Source organism: Silene latifolia, chromosome Y, assembly GCF_048544455.1.
Source record: "Silene latifolia isolate original U9 population chromosome Y, ASM4854445v1, whole genome shotgun sequence".
Taxonomy (NCBI): domain Eukaryota; kingdom Viridiplantae; phylum Streptophyta; class Magnoliopsida; order Caryophyllales; family Caryophyllaceae; genus Silene; species Silene latifolia.
Genome location: NC_133538.1, coordinates 409,143,138 through 409,165,832, shown reverse-complemented (window position 1 = coordinate 409,165,832; position 22,695 = coordinate 409,143,138). Strand labels below are relative to the sequence as shown.

At 40.0% G+C, this 22,695-nt stretch overlaps 1 protein-coding gene and 1 non-coding gene across 2 annotated transcripts; both read right to left on the bottom strand.

Moving 5' to 3' along the window:
- Window positions 1–11,895: 11,895 nt before the first annotated feature.
- LOC141635962 (small nucleolar RNA R71) lies at window positions 11,896–12,001 on the bottom strand. The gene has a single exon (XR_012540610.1). It is a non-coding gene; the product is annotated as a small nucleolar RNA R71 (small nucleolar RNA).
- Window positions 12,002–20,806: 8,805 nt separating this feature from the next.
- LOC141632295 (uncharacterized) lies at window positions 20,807–22,207 on the bottom strand. The gene has a single exon (XM_074444853.1). The coding sequence runs from the start codon at window positions 22,205–22,207 to the stop codon at window positions 20,807–20,809; it is 1,401 nt and encodes a 466-aa protein (XP_074300954.1).
- Window positions 22,208–22,695: the final 488 nt, after the last annotated feature.

Below are 22,695 nucleotides of genomic sequence, written 5' to 3'. Positions count from 1 at the left end.
GTGGTCCAATCACAACGTCGAGAAAGCAACTTGGGAGGCGGAAGAAGCTATGAAGGAGCATTATCCATCTCTTTTTGATCAGGTATGTGTGGTTACGAGGACGTAACCATGTTTCTTTAAGGACGGTAAGAGATGGTCGCATAAGCTTTTGGTGCGATTTTTGGTCAGTTTTGGTCAAGTTTAGCATATGTTTTGGGTTGTTAAGTTGTGTTTTAAGTTTTGTTTTGAGTTATAGTTGTGCCCTTGCGTTATAGTTGTGTATAGTGAGTTTGTTTTTCAGTATGGGTTTGAACTTCGGGAACGAAGTTCATTTTTAAGGACAGAACACTGTAATACCTTAGATATTTGAGCTGTTGGGTACTCTATCGAGTAGGGCGCATTCTGGAGTATGTTCTACTTTGTAGTTACTCGATCGAGTAGGCAGTACTTGATTGAGTACGTTAGTTACTCGATCGAGTAACTCGGATTTTACAGTTTTTCGGCCGGACTTGATAGTAAACGCGGAGAGCTATATAAAGTTCTTTCGACAGTTTCCTTTTACTTTTTACTTTTTTTTTCGAAACCTTTCACAAAAGAAAACAACGACGTTCAATTCTCTTCGCTCTTTGCTATCAAATCAAGGCTAGGGTTGTCGGATTTATGAGATTGTTGATAAGGTTATTTTTAGTCGTTGGCCTATCAAAATAAATCATATACTCAACTAACTAGTAGCTAGCAGTAAGAAAGAGTTCAATCCACAGGGAGGCGAGTTAATTAATCTAGTTTGTTTATATTCAAGTTCGTCTTAAAGGTAACAATTTTATGGGGTTTTGTTTGTTTGATATCTAAACTAATTGCTAGGTAAATAAAATGAATTCAAATATATTAAAAGAGTCTAGGGATTGGGTTCACTAGATAGTCATCCAAGGGTGAGATTTAATTTATTGATTGAGCAATTTATATTGTCGAAAGTCATACGATCGGTCGATTCTAATATGTCTTTTTAGATCTAAACTTAACGTGCAATCGCTATTATTAAGTCAGTCTAATTCAATTATCGTGGCCTATACTATTCTTAACCCGGTCGGTGAAAATCCTAGTTTACAAGACTAATTAACCAATTCTGATCAGTAATTAATTAACTATATGTAAAACAATAATTGAACAACAATCAAAAGCAATTTAACAATCAATTCATTAATAACTCTTTTCTAACAACCTAGATCCCCTTTCACCCTAGAATATGAAATCAGCTACGCATACTAACGGTAATAACAACAATAATATGAATGAAAGACATAATTTCAAACATAAAATATGAACAATAACAATTGAATAAATATTGAAGAAAGATTAGAGAGTACCGTAAGTAAAGAGTGTTTAGATCCGGAAACAATAATAATAAAACTAAACTAAGAGTTTTAGAGAGTTTTTCTAGGGTAAAATAATGCGTTGCTAGGTAAAATAAGGCGTAAATAAACATAGGGTACGAATTGGGTATTTATAGTAAAACATAACCGACTTATGGAAATTGCGAAAAATCCCTGAGAATATAGGTTCCTCGATCGAGCCTAGCCTTACTCGATCGAGTACACTACTTCCTCGATCGAGCCTAGGTGGGATTGATCAAGTATCCACTCTGTTCCAGCTCTTTTCTTCGTGTTATCTTCTTAACTTCTCTTCCTTTATTCTTCTAGATTCGCGTGCCATGATTCACGTATTCCTTCATGCCTACTCCGTGATGCCCATTTCATTCCTTTGCTCCTTAAATGCATCATTCTTGCATTAAACATCAAATAGCGAAAGTAACAACATTCTAACATAAAAGGCATGTAATTAGTATAAATTAGCACGAAAACCGTATCAAAAGTAATTAAGGGGAGGCATAAATATGTAAATAATTATGACTTATCAAACTCCCCCAAACCATCTCTTTGCTTGTCCTCAAGCAAAGCATCACACAATACAAAAGGCAATCATACAAATGGCGAATAAACAACTCAGAGCTAATGTTAATGCACATACAAATCCCAAGCTATCCATATATGTAACAAAGTAATGACCAAGGTGTAGCAATAAAATAAATTCAAAGGCACGGGTAATAGAAAACGCAGCTCAAGTCTCAAGTCAGCGTACTATAGACAAATGCCAAACACCTTCCTATCTTGCAAGATAAATTAGTCGGATTCTCACGGTTCACTCATGCACTCATAAGTATGGGTGATTTATATGTGAAGATAGAAAGAAGTAGAAACACTCACTCAACTTATGAAACATGCATGCAATCTAATGTGATAGAGATTTTTCCAACTAATATGCATCCAAAACATAAACAAAAGTACATGTATCAAGGACAATAAGGGCGGCAAATGGGTTAAAGGGATAGAAATGGTTTGTGCCAAAGCACGTTATGGATATGTGGAGCTAAGACGTTAGTCCCAGTGCTAAACCAATACCAGAACCAAATCTATGATAACAAATGAACCTAAGTTAGAGAAATAATCTTAACTTTACAACACATGAGAGCGAATAAAGTACTCTCCAAAAATGCATTAGACTCTAAGACCATCCTTCTTGATCCTTGACAAAACCAAAACGAAGCAATCAATTTCTTTTTTTTTTTCAATTCTCTTTTCAATTTTTTTTTCTTCATTTTTTTTCTCTTTTGCTTCATATATATTTTTTTTCTTTTTCCAACACAAGGATACAACACAATTGCTAAAAATTACTTTTTTATACCCACATGACAACAATAAGTCCCAACCCAACCATAATAGCAAATTAGACATGATAAACAAGCAACTGCGATTGTCCCGATAAGGTAGGCAAATTCTTGGATTGTAGCTCATAGGATGTAATTTAAAGTTGGCTACAAGGGTTCAAACGGACTAAAAAAAAGGTAATGTAAGGCTTGTTTGAACGGTAAGACCGCCTATCCACATGTACTTAGTCAAATGAAAGCAATAAAAGTATCAAGAAATCAATGTCACACTTATGCATTTGATATTACACATTCCACAAGGAGAAACCACACTCAAGCCTAATTGACAAATGAGACAAGTTTATTGATGTTCCTGGCCTAGGAAGCTCTATAGACCTCAGAATTTAAGTAGTTTACCAACATAATTATGTCAAATTTAGTTAGCATAACGCATGTCAAATACGGTCAAGACTCGAGTTATGAGCTTTGTTTTCATAAATAACGGGTCAAAACAATGTACATGGCCAACTATTTGGGATTCAAATGCAAAAACAATGAAATTTAACATCATTGTTATTTAATTCACCAAGACTCGACCTAAAACTAAGTAAAAACATTTTTTGTATTTTGAAATTTTTTTAGTTTTTATGGATTTTTGGTATATAAATGCACACAACAATAAAGTTAATCACACAACATAATTAAAGACTCCTCCCCCAAACGTAAATGTCACAGTGTTCTTATTGTGACGCATAGAGCATAGCAATCACACAACAAATTTCCTGCAACCTAAAGGATACATCTAACAAAAGGAATGAGAAATAACTAGAGATAATACAATTGTAATACCCGCCCTTTTAGAGTCCCATTGACCGACGTTGACTGACCTGAGACACCTAGCTAGACCTTCAGAAACCTTGCAAGGTAAACATTGTGACGTTGTGAGCCTTAAAGTTCATGTTACTCGATCAAACGGGGGCTACTCGATCGAGTAGCTTGGGCAATAGATTGAGTAGAGGCCACTTTATCGAGTAAGTGGGTTACTCGATCGAGTAACGTTAGTTCAGCGGGGAATTATAAATCATGAAATCGTGAAACCCAAATCATTTCTCCACCTTTCTTCCTAAACTTAGATGCCGTCATTTCACTTATCCTTCACCATAGTTCATCTCATTGAGGCCTTTGAGAGTGGTTACACCCTTGGGAAGGGATGGTTCAGTCGGGTAGCAGTCTTGACGCCGGGTTGCTTTACATAGGTATGTTGTCATCATCATCATTGTCTCCCTTGATTTCAGTTATGGTTATGGTAGTTGTAATTGGTGGTTGTGTTGGTTGTAATAGGTGGTTATGGTGGCTGCTTGGTTTCTTATGATCGTGCGCGGAATCGCTGTGGTTTGCTAAAGGTAGGTTTTCCTACTCAGTATTGTTGGTGGTCTAGAGTGTCTATTGTTGTTGTATAGTTGGTTTAGTGTCGTTGTTGGTGATGTGGATTAGTTGTTGCTGACCGTGGTTGATTGTGATTGTTTGTCTGTGGTTCGTGAGGTGCGTCCTCGGCTGAGTGGAGTCACTTGCGGGAGTGGCTTCACGCCCTTGAATCGCCCTCTATGGAACCTGCCACAGAAGGGGATGTGCACATTAAGGAACATGGGTTATCGCTCGGATCAGATGAGCGGGGCTTAGGTGGGAACGGCCGCAGTCCCCCACTGGTAAGACTGGACCTTCGGGCAGTCAGAGAGGTGTGGTTGGTTGGAGGAGGTGGCGTATGTGTATTACTGTGTTCGCTGTGTCTGCCTTTGAACTTGTTACCTCAGTTACTGACCTTGTGTGGTATTGTTGTGTTGTCTCTTGTGTTTTGTCTGCCGTGATCCACTATGGTGAGTAGTCAGTCTTAGCAGGTTGATGCATGGATCATATATGGGTGCTTGGAGGGGCGAGTCTACCACGAGTCATGGCAGAGATAGTTTTACATAGTTGGTAGTAGTCACGAGTTGTACCTTTGTTTTTTTTAAATCACTTGTAATTTAATATAACCGTTCTTTTATCGACATTTGATTATTACTGTCCTCGGGTAACCGAGATGGTAACACCCTTATCTACTAGGGAAGGTCTTGTTAAGGCTCCTTGGTAGATGGGGGTGTTACAAAGTGGTATCAGAGCGACGATTTTGAAACCTGTAACTAATGAGCCTAATGAACGTAGTGCGTCTAATAAAATGAACCTGGTGTATGTATGTTGGGAGCCCCCGATGATGCTTGATTTTGGGTGAGAAGGCGCCCTCATTTCAAAATCATGGCACCAATATGCTTAAGCAAGTCACCGAGAATGGGAATTTCGAGTCGGGAATTGTGTGCATAGATGTGTATGATCAATAAGTTAGAAATAGTTATGGTGGAGACTATGATAATGTCTAATGCGTGCATATAGGAACGATGAACTGTGAAGGGTTGTGAATTGTGGAAAGTGTGTGTGGATGTGATAAAGATGGTGAATATGACAGTAGTAGCATACGAGTGTTGGATAATGTGATGATATTAATAATCTGTGAGTCGAGTCTTTATATGCGTTCTAACTAGTATAAGTTGGCAAGTAATGTTTGGGAATGTAATGGATGAATGTTGTTGCGTATTCTTGTGATATGGCATAATTATGTTAGATATTTGGTTGATGAAATGTTGTGACATGTTTGAAATTTTTAGCAAATTTGAGTGATATATGATAGTTTATTGCTAGATGGATACTTAGTGTAGTGTAAACATAAGTCGGATAATTAATTTTGCATGTGCGTAAGTAACTGCGGAATAATGTGTTGATTGTGTATAGGTATAGATTGACGTCATAGTTGAATTACCTTGCATAAAGTTTGATCTAGGATGGAAGGATATGTGTAATGTTCGGATGAAACAGTATGTGTAATGTTTGGATGAAATAATTGTGTGATATTTAAGTTAATATTAATGTGTCGTGATTGGATGAAATAATCAGTGACGAATTCCAAATATACTTTGGAATCGCCACGAGTTGTTGTTTTGCAAGAATCGTTAACTAAACTCGTAACTTTTGACCTTGTACCTAACCTTACTCGACCGAGTACAAGTACCTACATGACCGAGTAGACCTTACTTGATCCAATTGTGGAGTTATTAGGTCGAAAATTTGGAATTGCCAGTGAAAACTCGATCGAGTAGCTCCAACTCGATCGAGTAGAGGCCACTCGATCGAGTACCTTACGTACTCGATTGAGTAAGTGCTACAGTACCCGATAAATGATGGGATTCTTATACCTTTCCTATCTCTTTTCTTCTTTTGTTCTTTCATACTCTAAACCCTAATTTATCTATCATCAACCTTTCCTCTCAAAAAACTTGGTAAATTTGTGCTTGGGTTCCTTATTTTCTTCTTGTTAATTCGTTCTACTCCTTTGCTAATCATTCAAGATAAGAATGCTAATCTCTTTCTTTGTTTTTAATCGACTAGAACTATATAAAAGTGTTAGATTTTCTGAAAAATTCGATTTATGCTCATGAATTCTTGTTTATAATTGTTGTAAATTGGTATAATTGTTTTAATTTGTTGATTATTGATGCTAGAAGTAGAAAAATCAAACCTAAATAAGAACATATATGGACCGAAATTTCTAGGGTTTGGGATTCAAATTGAATTTTTGTTTGTCTTTTGAGTATGAAAAGGGATAATCGAGTAATGTATGATGTGGGTATCATATTTGGTGTTGATTTTGACTAGTTTTGCCCAAAATTTTGTCTTAAAACTCCGTCTTAAAAGTGCTCCAAACTGAAATCCGCCCCAAATTTTTTTATGATGTTTACCTTTATGTGAAACTATTTTGAAGGGATTAATACACCAATTTGTTAATTGATGTTGTGATTTTCATATTTTGAAAGCTATAAAGACGTCTGTTATAAATTGTAGAAGTAGCATGCTTAAAACTTTTGGATTGTCTTGGTGAAAGTGTGTATACATAGTTGTTTCTTCTTCCATACGTATGCATAGAAAGTTTATTTTCTTCAAGTAATGTCCGTTTGTGTGCCTAAATATATATTTGAACAGATGCCGAGACCTACAGTTGGCACCCGTCAGAGTAAGAGGGGAAGGGCTTCTGAGCCCGAGGTTGGTGAGGGGAGTCAGGGGCCCACCGTTCCACCCGTGTCTGAGTACCATACCATTATATTTGCTGATTTGAAGCAAAGAGATGCTTTTATCGAGTTACAGAAATGTCGCATGAAACCAACCCGTTGTGTCGACACCACCATCTTAGAGGACTTAGGGGTGAGGACGGATGTGAGGCATATATTTGAGACTTTGGGTTTGACTGGTTGTATCGTCTTAGGAAGCATTCCTACGCCTTCTTGACCTTGGAGTTCATGAGCTATTTCACCTATCATGCGGCGGCTAATACCGTACAGTTTCGTCTCATGAACACTAGTTTCCTCTTGAACATGGATATGTTTGCTACCCATCTTGGCCTTGCCCGACCGGAGAAGGGGGCTCTTAGGGATATCCCGACTGAGTGTGGAGCTAGTAGTTACATGCCTTGCTTTACCGGTAAGAACGCCCCCACCTCTAGTAACATGTTGATAAATGATGTTCAACATTTCACCTTGAAGATCTTTCTTCGTGCCTTGACTTGTTTGCTCTATGACCGGAAGGATGTGAGTAAGTTGAACTCACATGAGGTGATGTTGCTAATTGCTTATCTTAACCCCACCCGAGCCCCAACAGTTTCTTACAGTGCCCCGGCCATAGTCTGTGCTAGCCTAGCTTTGATGGCCACCTATGGGACCCGATACTTGAGCTGTGGTGCCATTGCCACACGGTTGGCTGAGCGGTTGACCACTTTTGAGGCCTCCTCGGCCCTTACACCTATGGCCCCGTCTGTGCCTACCTTGGACCGAGACTACTTCCTCGACCAGAAATGGTTGAGAACTTTGGAGGGTGGTAATTTGGCTTGGAGAGTATGGGGGATGAGTTGGATGAGGATACCCGACCCCGAGCACCTTCCTGCGACTGAGCCCTTGACGGCGGCAGTGGTGGCATTGGATTCTGATGATGATAAGGAGGTTCCTACTCGGCAGTACTACCTTATTGATGCAGATATTTTGGAGGTGATGAAAGAGCCGACAAAAGGGGATCAGGCTAGACCTAAGGACCGGCAACCTAGAGTGGGGAGGGGTTCGAGACGGGTAAGGGAGAGAGAGTCGCTGAGACCCAGCCACATCAGCCCGTGCCTCCACAACATCAATTTTCAGCTACCCTTCGTTCTTTAGTCTTGAGATGTGGGTGAGTGAGCTCACAGAGAGGGTATCCGCAACTTTGACGCTCCGGAACCTACACGAGATGTCGTATGTGCAGGGCATCGGGACCGCTTCGGCCCAACCAGTGTGGTGGAGAGGTGTTGGAGATGATAGTGGAGTCTTCCACTCTTTTGGTGTGGATACGACTACTCGGAGAGAGCCTCAGGGTTACTGTACCCTTACTGTTACTTGGCACCTTGGCGCGTGGGAACAGACTCAGGGGTTGGAGCCACCGCAGTCGGGGAGACAGGAGGAGCTAGCACGTCCGGAGGAGGCGGTGCAGACGAGGAGATGGAGGAGCCGGCCTTGGAGTGATATTCTTTCCTTGTCTTATATACATCTTGTTTCATGGATTTGTCATAGCTAGTACTTGGTTTGGTTGGTACATTTGTTATACTTTGGTTTATATTTTGGCCATAAGGCCGTATTTTGGATGCTTGTAGGACTTGTTATGCAGGTGGTTGGTGTTGTAATTGATATTCCGAATTATATATGTGTTTCCTTGGTATCACAAAGTAGATTTTTGGAGGAATGTGACCTGTGGCTACTCGATCGAGTGCCCCTCACTCGATTGAGTAACTACAGGGGTGGTCTGGGAATGATCTCTGATCTCGACGTACTCGATCGAGTAGCTGATGAACTCGATTGAGTAACGTCAACTCGATCGAGTAACTCCCGAGCTCGATCGAGTGCCCCTGTATGATGGTTATTTCGTTTCAAATTTGTTTGGGTCTTCAAGCTTGTGGTTCTTGTGATAAATGTTCCTTTGTTTTGATAGGTGACAGCATCGTCGTATCTCAAGTCTTGTTCATAAGGTTATATATATATATATGTGTGTGTGTGTGTGTGTGTGTGTGTGTGTGTGTGTGTGTGTGTGTGTGTGTGTGTGTGTGTGTGTGTGTGTGTGTGTGTGTGTGTGTGTGTGTGTGTGTGTGTGTGTGTGTGTGTGTGTGTGTGTGTGTGTGTGTGTGTGTGTGTGTGTGTGTGTGTGTGTGTGGTTTATACAATTTACGTATTGTTTATACACTTTTGCATTCTAAATCGAATTACCGCAAGTAACATGTTGAATGGTAGTTATAATTCTGTTGCATATTTTGTAAGGTCGCGTAAGAAAGTAATTGATGTCATGTATGATAATGGATGACAGAATGTGTAATTGTGTGGTTCACTATTCCGATGGTTTTCATATAAATGAATCATATCTACGTAATTTCAAGGAAGTATCATGGCCGTTGTGAGTCTCAATGTATAATATAATTTGTTCGTAATGTCAATGTGGAATAAAACGTATCGCCTTGTACAATAGTTACAGTTGTCTTGAAGGTGAACTTCAGGGACGAAGTTCCTTTTAAGAGGGGAAGAGTAATGTCGCATGGGAAATGACTTAATTATGACAATCTTATGGTATTTGGAGTAGTTGTGCGAGTAATTAGTAGTGATTATTGTATAATTGTTGGCAATTGTTGATTAAATTATCATGTTGTTGTATTTCGTTTCCAAGTAATTGTTCACAGAGTTGTTATATAGTTGAATGGTAGTTGTTAAATAGTTGAATTGTTGCTGCATGTTTGAGTAATAGAAATGACTTAAAGGAATTAATGTAAATGAATGCTATGTTGTTTGTGTGTAAGTGATCGATAATCTACTGCTTTTGGATGATTGATAATTAATGTTGGGATATTCTATAGTGTACCCCTGAGTTTTTCGGTTTTCTATGTTGTACCCCTCCTTTTTTTACATTCTATATTGTACCCCTAAACTTCATACTTATTTCTCCATCATGACCTCGTTTAACTCTCTATTAACTTTATCACTATCAAACAACCGTAATTTGACATTTATTCTAACTTATTAATATTGTATCATCATCCTATATGAGAAACATCACAAATCACTTTTAAAAGGCACGAACTACTATTAAAAACATTTGTTATGATTAATGACATGTTGATGGAGATTTGATGAACTTTTAGTTAGTTTCGTATACTATTTGGTGGGTTCATGAGTAATTCGGTGTACTAATAAGTACATGAGTAGGTTATCGAGTAATTAGAATGGTAAATAAACGATTTAATAGGTCATTTAAGAAACTATGTTAACAAATACAATAAAAAGGTCATGGTATAAACTACTGTATAGAGTTTAGGTGTACACCATATAATTTAAAAAAGTAGGGGTACAACATAGAAAACTGAAAAACTCGAGGGTACACCGTAGAATATCCCATTAATGTTTGTTGACAAGTAATCGATGGAAGAATAAACAGATAGTCATATTGATTTATACTTGAGTAGTGACATGAGCTAAGTGGAAGTAACGGTTGTGTTGGTTTGTCCTTGCATATAATCTATGTTTGATGGTTTAATAGGAAGTCGTGTTGAGTGATGTGTGCTAAGGTAGATGATGATGACGGTTGATATTCATATCGGGGTGGTAGTCATGAACGGTTGTGTTGGTCCTTGTCGGGATGGATAGTGGTAGGTTACCTTGGTTCCTTTGCCTTGTGTCGAGGGGGAGGATGAGTTGAACTTCGGGGACGAAGTTCTTTTTAAGGGGGGAAGACTATAATACCCGCTGATGCGTGTGTTTTACATAAGGTTTTTACCTCATTTTTACACGCAGTTCTGTATGATTTTATGTAGCATCTAGCTACAAATACCCCCGAATAGTCTACTTTGGTTTGTCTTGTGAAATTGCAGGTACGGACCGGAAAGAAGATAAATCGAGCCCAAACTCGCCCCATTTGCATACATTTATGGAGAATAAGGAATCGGAGCTTGGAACCTATCACTTTGAGGATGCGTGAGCTAATTTCGGAAGGTGTCGAAGCGCCTTATGTGCTAAAATAGTTCGATCGACCACTTTTCTAGTTGATCGAATGCTTTATACCATGAAGATCACTCGATCGAGTAGTTCTCATACTCGATCGAGAAGGCCATTAAAGGGTGAGACTCGTAGCGAACATTAGGGCACCATAGTGAGGGCGGAAGCTAAGCTATTTGTGCTTTAGGGCAAATTGAGACCGGAAGGAGATATTCACTGCCCCATTGACTATACTTGCATTGACCTGAGACCTAGATTGCTTGACTGAATGATCGTGGTGAACCGACTGTCTTAGCTGCTTTCTCCTTATTTGCTTCATCTTCATTCTCTTACCTTTTTCTCTTCCTTTACCTCTCTTAGTTTAGAAATCAAATTCAAACCTCCAAATTGGTTACCGTGATGAACTTAGACAAAGCTGACATTTTCCTACACCAACTGGCTCTAACTAATATAGCTAGGGAAGTCGGGTTCTTATTCCTTGAGACAATTTTTAATTATTTTCTTTCAGTGTTGTGTATGCCCAGGTCAAACAGGTTGGAATTAGTTTCAGCTGATTCTGAGCCAGAAAGACTGTTTAGGCATAGACTCCGTCTGCAAAGAGAATCACGAAAGGAAGACTTGAGTACTTTCGAAGCCGAGCTTCAACATTTCCTATTTACAGAAGATCAATCATTAGTAGAAGATAATCTCAGTTCTGTAAACCAACCAGTAAAGATGCCGAATATTTCAAGTCATTTGGAGCCTAAAGCATCATCTATTCCTAAGGGTTTCAACCTCCAGACTGAGGATGGTAATACTTTTGACATCCGTCCGTCTTATATCAATCTGGCGGAGAGAAATATCTTTAGAGGTAAGGCAGGTGAAGACCCGAGGAAGCATACGGAGGTCTTTACGGATTATTGCTCTACTATCCCCGCCACAAAGGGGGTAACTCAAGGCAAGATTAAGGAGGTGTTGTTTCCTTTTTCTTTGACTGACTCAGCCAGGGAGTGGCTGACTGACTTGGACCGTACGGCCGCAGGGATGACAGAACCCTTGCTCTTGCTTTTTATAAGAGATATTTCCCTCCGCAGCGCACCAATCAGCTGAGGGCAAAGATCACTAGTTTCAAGCAGGCACCTGATGAGACCTTCTATGAAGCTTGGTGTCGGTTCAAGAGGTTGGTGAGGTCTCTTCCTCACCATGGTTTTGATCCGTGGTTTCTGTCCAATCAGTTCTACAATGGGCTGTACGATGACCACAGAGCTATACTTGACGCATCATCCAAGGGAAGATTTCAAAAGAATACCGATGATGATAAGGGATGGGCCATTATTGAGGAGATGGCGACCCATTGTGCTGAGTATGGGAACCCAAGGGACGGTATTCGAACGGTTCACGCAGTTGATAAGGCAGTCGTGGCTCAGCTGGAAGCCATGAATGCCCGTTTTGATAGATTGGATCTGCAATCTGCTGGGGAACCTCAGACGGTTCATTTTCTTACTAGACAGGACACCGTCACATGTGAGAGGTGTGGGAGCAACGACGGTCATACTCTTATTGATTGTCTTACAGAGAAAGAACAAGTCCTTGCTTTTCAACAATACAGGCAAGGAGGGGGTTCCTATTATAATAACCAAGGGGCAGTCCACCCCAACTTGAGGTGGATATGTCAAAATGTGCTCAATCCCATTCCTCCACCGCAGCAGCAACAGCCATATGTCCCTCCTCATAAGGCTCAACAAGGCTTTCAAAAGCCTCCTTCCTTCCTTCTTCCCAATCAATGTGCATCATCTTCTGGTGGGGTAAGTGAGCTATCTGAGTTGAAGATGATGTTGCAGTCTTTAACAAAGCAGTGGCAGCTAAGTGACTAACAAAAAGATGCGTCCATCAAGTCACTTGAAACATAAGTTGCCCAGGTAGCCGCGAACCAGTCCACGAGAAAGCAAGGTAATTTGCCGTCACAAGCCGATAAGAATTCACATGAGACGGTAAATTTAATAAATCTGAGAAGAAATCGTTCATACGTGGGACCCGAGCTGTTGAAATCAGACCCGAGGAAGACTAATACTACTGATGAACAGGTTACTGTTGATGAAAACGAGCTGACAACGAAAAAAGTGCTCGATCGACTAGTTTCTGGGGGTCGATCGAGGAAAACTTATGAAGAAAGGACTCGATCGAGTGAAAATGTTGCTCGATCGAGTGACTAGGAAAAAGAACTGCTCGATCGAGTAGTTTGGTATTTCACGGGCCTTAATTAGTCCGTGTTAACTATTTTAGTTTATGGACTTCGCTAATTTCTATTAAAACGCATAATAATTAGGTCATTAGGATTTATCTTTTTTCATCTCTAATTTTTTCTACACTACTTTTGAACGCTGCTTTTCTCCCTTCACTGTAACTTTCCGGGGTTATTTTGCTTGGATCTTGTGTTCTTTAAGCCGGAATTCTCGCGATTGTAATCTCTTACTCTCTTTTAATCTTAATCTTTTATTTGTTCGCATTGTTTCTCCTGTTTAGTTCTTCTAATTCCTGCCCTAATCTCTTTTATGCAATTTAATTATCATTTCAATATGTTTATTATTAGTTCATTAATAATTATTAGTCTTGGCAACATCAATAATATAAGTAGCTAATTTGATTCATGTTGGGATTAGGGGATCTACGGTAGAATTGTGACGATGTAGTGAATAGGTTAGATGAATTATTTGTGAGACTATGTCCCCATGGCAATTTAATTGTATTTATCGACTTAGTTGAGTGCACGCTTCTAAGTTACCCTTTAATCTGGTTAAATTTAATCCTGGATCGGAAGATTGGACTAAATAGAACTGCTATGAACAGTATACTACCCTGACGAGGACGGAAATTAAGTTAGTGGAAATCTAGGATAGAAAATGGACCGGAAGAACCTTTCAACATCCGTCTCACAATGAGTTATCTAGACTATTTGCAGTTAAGTCATTAGGCTACCATAGTGAACCGAAATCCCGACATGTTCTCTCTTTATTGATATTCTTATTCTTAATTCTGCCCTTTTACTGCTCTTATTTATTTCTCTTTCCCTTAAGCCTTTTAGTTTAGAAAATCAAATTTGCAAACCCCCATATTGTGACCGAATAGACGGACCATTTACAGATATCTTGCCTCCCTGTGGAGATCGACCCGACTTCCCTAGCTATGTAGTTAGTTTAGTTGGTTATTTTTGATAGGTATACGACTGCCCTGTCACACCTATTGAGCAAGCCTTCCTTAGCTACTACAACTCTTCGCTGGGTAGTTCACATGCACTAAACAGACCTGCTATGAACAGTAGACTACCCTGATGAGGATGGAAGTTAAGTTAGTAGAAATCTAGGATAGAAAGTGGACCGGAAGGACCTTTCCATATCCGTCTCGCAGTAATTTATCTAAGTTATTTACAGTTGAGTCACTGGACTACCGTAGTGAACCGAAATCCTGACATGCTCCCTCCTATTTGATCACCTTATTCTTATTTTCTTCCTTCACTGCTCTTCCCTCATTTCTCTTCCCTTAAAGCTTAATTAGTTTAGAAAACCAAATTATAACCCCCACTTGTGATCGAATAGACTAACCTTCTACAGATATCTTGCCTCCCTCTTGAGATTGACCTGACTTCCCTAGCTATATAGTTAGTTTAGTTAGTTATTTTTTATAGGTATACGAGTGCCCTGTCAAATTTTGGCGCCGTGTTACTTATTTTTAGCGTACTCGATCGAGTGCCAGAACCAGCGGATATCCTATTTCAACATCTAATTCTGCTACCGCGTCATCTTCCCCTGCTGTGAAGACGTCACGCACTGATAAAGGTAAAGAGAAAGTCGCGGGTCCACTCATTACTACCAGATTACCCTTTCCAGGACGTCTGAAGGACGCAAAGGTCGAGCGACAGTACGGTAAGTTTGTGGACGTTGTCAAGAACCTCCAGGTAACTGTCCCTTTTAGCGAACTTGTTACCCAGGTACCTACTTACGTTAAATTCATGAAAGATATTGTTACGCTTAAGAGAGAGCTAAGTGAATTTGAGACCGTTTCTTTTTTGGCATGACACTGACGCTGGGTCCTAAATCACAAAGAGAAACTACCCGGGTCTTTCATTTTAGGCGGAGCCTTATTTAAAAGTAAATTACTAGACTCTTCCATAAATGAAACGGTTTCAAATTCACTTAGCTCTCTCTTACGCGTCATAATATCTTTCATAAATTTAGCATAAGTAGGTACCTGGGTAACAAGTTTGGTAAAAGGGACAGTTACCTGGAGATTCTTCACAATGTCTACAAACTTACCGTACTGTCGCTCGACCTTCGCATCTTTTAGACGACTTGGAAAGGGTACTCTGGTAGTAATGAGTGGATCCGCGACTTTCTCTTTACCTTTATCAGTGCGTGACGTCTCCACAGCAGGGGAAGATGACACGGTAGCGGAATTAGATGTCAAAACAGAGTCTCTGCTGGTTCTGGCACTCGATCGAGTACTTTCCTCACTCGATCGAGTGGTTTCATCTTGGCATTTACTCGATCGACCATTTTCTTCACTCGATCGAGTGATTTCTTTTTCAGGCTTACTCGATCGACCACTTTGTTCACTCAATCGAGTGATTTCTTCCTCTTTTTCTATCGATCGTGTAAAAGTATCACTCGATCGAGCATCTATGATTTGGGCACTACTCGATCGACCACAATTATCACTCGATCGAGTGATTGGATGGATTATTTCACTCGATCGAGTAGAAATTTCACTCGATCGAGTGTCTGGATGATACGCAGCAAGGATATCGTCTAGAAATTTATCCAAATCATCATCCGGGGTATTATCAGCTGTCACAACCCCGTCTTCTGGTACTTTTGGCCCCTCATGAGCAAGACCACCTTGGAGATTCATAGCATTAACTGGGTTGCATGTTGGTGGATGGTTGGCTAGGTCTTTCGCGAGTGTTAACTGCGCGACTTGTTCTCTCAACTCCACTATAACGGTTTCATTCCTATTGCATTTCTCCCCAAACTATTGTGTTAAGCTCAACATTAGGGACTTCAATTCGGCAATTTTCCCATTCGTAGAAGGAGAGACCGGCTGCGGCGCTGGCGTAGAAGGAGTAGAAACACTTTTTATTTCCTCATATAATTGAGAGAAAGGAATTCCTTGCTTGTATTTCTGATAAGTAAAGACGCGCTCTATACTTGCCAGACAATCAATGGGGTCATGCCCCTCCATGCCACATCTACCGCATATCTCCACATGCTCAGTAATTGCACAAACCTGTGCACTCTCACTCATAGCCTCCGTAATCTCCACATTACCTAGACTTTTGCTTGTACTTTCCCCTACAGCTGCAGCCAACTCGTTAACTTGCCCAATCCCTCGGGGATTTCCATATTCTTCAACATGGATAGCCATCTCTTCAATAAGACGCCACCCTTGATCATCCTCCATATTTTTCGTGAACCTCCCCTTAGCTACATTATCAAGAATAGCTCTCTAGTTCCGATATAACCCGTTGTAAAATTGGGTGCAAAGGAACCAACGCTTGAACCCGTGATGAGGCACAGAACGGACAAGCTTCTTGAACCTAGTCCAAGCCCCATCCAAGTCTTCAGTGGGCAATTGCTCAAAAGAAGTAATCTGAGCTCTCAAGGCATTGGTGCGCTGTGGTGGGAAATATCGCCTGTAAAAGGCCAAAGCAAGAGAACTCCAATCGGTTACACCGACTGCCTCCCTATCTAGATCCCTCAACCATTCCCGGGCATCATCAGCTAAAGAAAAGGGAAAAAGAACTCCCTTCACCATGTCCTGTGTCACCCCAGCAGCAAGAGAAATGGTAGAGCAATACTCCGTAAATAGCTCTATATGCCTGCACGGATCTTCTTCAGGTACCCGTCTGAAGAGATTTCTCTTGACCAGCTGTATGTAGGATGGGTGGATTCCAAAGGTTCCCGACTCAGTAGTGGGTAGTAAGAAACCTTTTAGAAGGGAATCCACATTAGGCTCTGAATGGCTGGCTATATTAGGCATTCTGACAGATAGAGTTTACAAAGCAGAGCAGGTGTGATGATGTTCTCTTATAGAACAGATAACCTGCAAAACTAATCAAAAACTTCGCAAAAATGAGTTCAGTCTCAAGGAATAAATTCCTTGAGACGAGAGACAAACATAAATAAAGCAAAAAAATTGCGCCGCCTCCCCGACAACGGCGCCAAAACTTAACAGGGTTGTCGTATACCTATCAAAAAATAACCAACTGGCTCTAACTAATATAACTAGGGAAGTCGGGTCGATCTCCACAAGGAGATGGGAAAATGTCGGCTTTGTCTAGGTTCGTCACGGTAACCAAAATGAGGTTTTTAATTGGGTTGTTGTTCTAAACTAATGAGAATGAGAAAGAGAAAAAGGCCAAGAAAAAGGATTAAGCAGACAAGGGAAAGCAGCTAAGACAGCCGGTTCACCATGATCATTCAGTCAAGCAATCTAGGTCTCAGATCAATGCAAGTATAGTCAGAGGAGTAGTGAATATCTCCTTCCGGTCTCAATTCGCCCTAAAGCACAAATAGCTTAGCTTCCGCCCTCACTATAGTGCCCTAATGTTCGCTACGAGTCTCGCCCTTTCCAACCTTCCGGTCTAGATCAAGGTTTACTACGATAAAATGACTAATTGCGTCGACTCAATTAGACAGAAACAGTTAATTGCAGCGATTAACAACAGAGACCACACAAGCACAAAACCTAAAATGGCAATTACTATCCCTTCATAATCATGGATCCCCTAGTCTTAGCAAGGAAAATTAGCTATGCGTCACCATCGAATTAGCAACAATAACATATATACGACAAGAATCAAACATGATAATAATAAAATGAAATGAAAACAAATAGCAATAGCAAAAATAAAGAAATAGAGGAAATAGAAGCAATGAAATGAATTAAGAATAAGAACAAGAATTAAAAAGGAATAATAATACCGAATACAAGTTCCGGATCCGAGTAGTACGGAGTAGAAGAAGAGTAAAATGAAGAAGCAGTAGAAAAAGATAAAAGTCTAAGTGAATAATGCATGAGTCAGGAAGAGTTACGCAGTCTACTGTATTTAGTAGCATACATAAATCTCCCCCTTAAACCTAATCCAAAGCTTAATTACAAAAGCCCATACAAAATTAGGCGGAAAAACTCTTATTCGGGCAAAACCACACGATCGAGTGGAAATAAACCACTCGATCGAGCAACTAAGCGACAATCCCTTCGATCGAGTGGAAATAAACCACTCGATCGAGTAACTCCTTGTATTGCCTTCTCGATTGGATACTGGGACTGCTCGATCGAGTAACCTTCAGTATATAAAGCAATCGATCGACTAGAAAAGTAGTCGATCGAGCTATTTTGGCACGTTAGACACTATGACACCTTCCGAAATCAGCTCACGCGTCTTCAAAGTGATAGATTCCAAGCTCCGGCTCCTTGTTCTCCATAAATGCATGCAAATGGGACGAGTTTAGGCTTGATTTAGCTCCACTTCGGTTTATTCCTGCAATTTACATAAAGCGAACCAAAGTAGACTATTCGGGGGTATTTGTAGCTAAATGCCACTGAAATAGTAGAGAAATGCGTGTAAAAATGAGGTAAAAACCTTATATAAAATACACGCATCAGTTGTATTATTTGTTTAGGTGTATTGCTTGGTTGATTGGTATCATGTGATCGGACGCGAAATCGCTGTGGTGCGCTAGAGGCAGGTTCGCCTACTCAGTACTGTTGGTTGTCTAAAGTGTCTTTGATGTGTTGGTTTATTAATGTCGGTATGGTTGGTTGATTGTGATAATCGGTTGGTGTTGTGTTATTTTGATTGTCGTTGTTGTGGTGCAGCTGATTGTGAGTGTTTGTCTATAGTTCTCAAGTTGCGTCCTCGGCTGAGTGGAGTCACTTGCGGGAGTGGCTTCACGCCCGTAGTTCGCCCTCCGTGGAACCCGCCACGAGAGGGGATGTGCACATTAATAGACATAGGTTTATCGCTCGGTATAATGAGCGGGGCTTTGGTGGGAACGGCTGCGGTCCCCCACTGGCAGGGCTGGTCCCGTGGACAGTCGTGACGGTGATTGATTGGAGGAGATGTTGTGTGTGTGTGTGTGTGTGTGTGTGTGTGTGTGTGTGTGTGTGTGTGTGTGTGTGTGTGTGTGTGTGTGTGTGTGTGTGTGTGTGTGTGTGTGTGTGTGTGTGTGTGTGTGTGTGTGTATGTGTGTGTGTGTGTGTGTGTGTGTGTGTGTGTGTGTGTATGTGTGTGTGTGTGTGTGTGTGTTGTGTTTGTATTGTGCCTGTGGTTGTATGTCTATTCCATTAGTTGCTGACCTTGTGTGGTTTTGTTTTGTTGTTTGTTTCTATTGTGTCTGCCGTGATCCACTATGGTGAGCAGTCAGTCTTATCAGGTTGTGATCTGGATTATAGCTGGGTGCATGGCGGGCTGAGTCTATCACGAGTCACGACAGAAGTAGTTCACGTAGTTGATAGTGTTTTGGGTTGTACCTTTTATATACCTTTAGTTTTGTTGATCACTTGTAAATTTATTTAATTGTTGTTTTATCGACATTTGATTATTACTGTCCTCGGGCAACCGAGTTGGTAAGGCCCTAATATGCTAGGGAAGGTCTTGTTAAGGCTCCTTGGTATATGGGGGTGTTACAAAGTTGTATCAGAGCGATGATTTTGGAACCTGTAACAAATGAGCCTAATGAACATAGTGAGTCTAATAAAATGAACCTGGTGTATGTATATTGGGAACCCCGGCTGATGCTAGATTTTGGGTGAGTAGGCGCCCTCATTTCAAAATCATGGCCCCATTATACTTAAGCTAGTCACCGGTTATGGGATATCGAGTCGGGAATTATGTGCTTAGTGTACAATGGTTACGTTAGAATATTGGTGATGGAGTCTCTGTTAATGTTAGTCTGTGTGATTGTGATGAGGAACTGTGTACGTATGTAATTGAGTAGAAAGGTGTATGAAAGTAATGTAAGTGGTGGAATGTTTATAGTGCGTGACAGTGTTGTGTGATGTGGTGATAGTAGCGTTTTCTAAATCGTTCTATGCGTGTTGGTTATAAAGGAGTTGTGAGTCTTGCAAGTGGTGATGATAGTAAGTAATAAGTTTGAATTAGTTGTAACGTTTGTCAAGTAGTATTTGACAAGTATGATGGATGTATGGTTGAATGCTTTCATGATATGGCATAGTTGAGTTGAGTAACCTAGCTGATAATTTATTGTGAGATGGATAATTTATTAGTAAGCTTGGACGATAAGTGATGGCTTAATGTTAGATGAATACTTAGAGTGATACGATTAAAAGTTGTATTGTTGAAGTTGCAAATGCACGATTAGAGGTAAAGAAATGTGTTGAATGCATGCATGAGGAAGCTAGTAGTGTAGTCAATTGTTCGCGTAATATTTGTTATAGAATGAAGTAGTATGTATTCTGGTTGAATGAAACCATTGCGTTGCATTTGAGTAGCAGTAATACGTCATGAATGAATATAATAATTTTTGACGATTTCCAAATCTACTTTGGAATCGACACGGGTTGTTGTTTTGCAGGAACCATTACTTAAATTCGTAACTTTTGACCTCGTTATTATTTTTGCCCGACCGAGTAATAGTATCTACTCTATCGAATAGACCTCATTCAATCTAGTTAGGAAGTCACAACATCGAAAAGTTGGATCTGCCAACGAAAACTCGACCGAGTAGCTCCAACTAGATCGAGTAACCTACTTACTCGATCGAGTAAGTGAACAGTACCCGGAGAATTGCGGGATTCATAACCCCTCTTATCTATTCTTTTCTTCTTATTATTTCTTTTCTTTCACCTAAACCCTAATCCTCTATATCTCTCTCTAAGTTGCTCTAATCCTTGTTTTTTTTTTTGGTGAAAGGTTAGGAATTTCATTAAAGCACAAGACAAACATTTTACACACTACCATATAAGGTACAATTTCAAGAAACTATAAGTTAGTCAATCAATAATTAATTGACTTAACCCAAGCTTCATCACTACTCTTCTTAATACACTTAAGCCAAAAAGTAGATCGCATTAGGAGCATGTTACTAATCTGTTTAAGTACTACTTCTGGTTGATCCAACACACCTTCAAGCCTAGCTTTGTTCCTTTGATGCCAAATAGCATAATATAAGGCTTGAATCCACGCAATAACAACATTCTTCATCACTTTTGCCCAAGGCTTGGACTGAATCCAATTAATCAGATAGACAGTAGGCAGCTTCACCTTCAATTTGCAACTTAACAGTTTAACCAACTTCTGAGTATACTGACACTGAACAAACAGATGCCTGTGTGATTCAGTATCAGCACCACAAATGCAACAGACAGAATCAGCAACAACTCCAATCTGCAGCAATTTATCTCTAAGCAATAACGCTTCTCTAGCAATCAGCCAATTAATGAAAGAATGCTTAGAGATGCACCAGGAATTCCAGACAGTCTTATCCCAACTCACCACAGGCTGAGAATGCCTAATCCAGCAGTAACCACCTGTAATAGTATATCCTGCAGGATTATGCATCCACTGACCAGCACTGGTGACGGCACCAGCAAATTTATCTCTTACCCTGCACACAACCTTCCAACTCCAAGTGACATCAGTTTTAGGCATATAACTGGACCAAGGCACACCTTTCATATAAACATGGTATACCCACTTAACCCAGAGACTATCAAGATGATTGTAAACCCAATTGGACAGCTTGCAGATTGCAGCAAGATTCCAAGCATAGCTATCCCTAATACCCAAACCACCTTCCTGTTTTGGCACACAAACTTTTGCCGAACTCACAAGAGGGGACCTAAGATACTCAGTGGAACCATCCCACAAATAATTTCTACACAATGCATCAATTCTTTTCAATACACCTTTAGGAATGACAAATATGGTAGCCCAGTAAGAATATAAGGAGGTCAAAACTGAGTTAACTAGAGTAAGCCTGCCAGCATAAGAAAGCTTTCTAGCAGCAAACCCTCTAATTCTCTCAGTGATTTTCTCAATAAGCCCATAGCAATGTTTTATACTCAATTTGCCAGCAGAAATGGGAACTCCCAAGTATTTAAAAGGCAAAACCCCTTCACTGAAACCAGACACTTGCAAGATATCAGACTTGATGGAAGAATGAACACCATTAAAATAAATATTGGACTTCAGGTTGTTCATTTGAAGGCCAGTAGCAGCAGAGAAGGTGGCAAATGACCTGAGCAAGACCATGATAGAAGGAATATCACCTTTGCTAAATAATAGGAGATCATCAGCAAACATAAGGTGAGTAAGCTGCATCTGAGCACACAGTGGATGATATTTAAAGGGCAAAATAGAAGTGACATGATTAAGGATTCGACTCAGATACTCCATGGATATGGTAAAGAGCAAGGGAGAGAGAGGGTCTCCCTGCCTCTCTAATCCTTGTTTTTGGGTGCTTGAATCTTGGTGTTTTACTTGTTTAATTCGTCATCTTTACTTGCCAATCCTTCAAGGTAATAATATTCATCTCTTTTTATGTTTCAATTAATTAAAAAAAACACATATAATAGTTGGTGTTTGATGGAAAATTTGATTTATATGTGCCAAATCTTGCTTGTAATTGTTGCAACTTGATCTATTTGCTTCAATTTGTTGATTATTGATGTTAGATATGCAAAAATCGAATCAATTTGGGGGAAAGTATGTTTCAAAATTTCTAGGGTTTGAGATTTTGAATTGAATTTTGGTTGTCTTTTATATATGAAAGGGGAAAAATTGGGTAATGTATTATATATATATATCATGTTTAGAGTTGATTTTGATGGTTTTTACTCAAAATTTTGCCTTAAAACTCCGTCTTAAAAGTGCCCCAAACTAAA

What these genes read in the sequence shown, in the direction of transcription:
- LOC141632295 (XM_074444853.1), bottom strand. Translation starts at nt 22,207, where the DNA reads ATGGAGTATCTGAGTCGAATCCTTAATCATGTCACTTCTATTTTGCCC.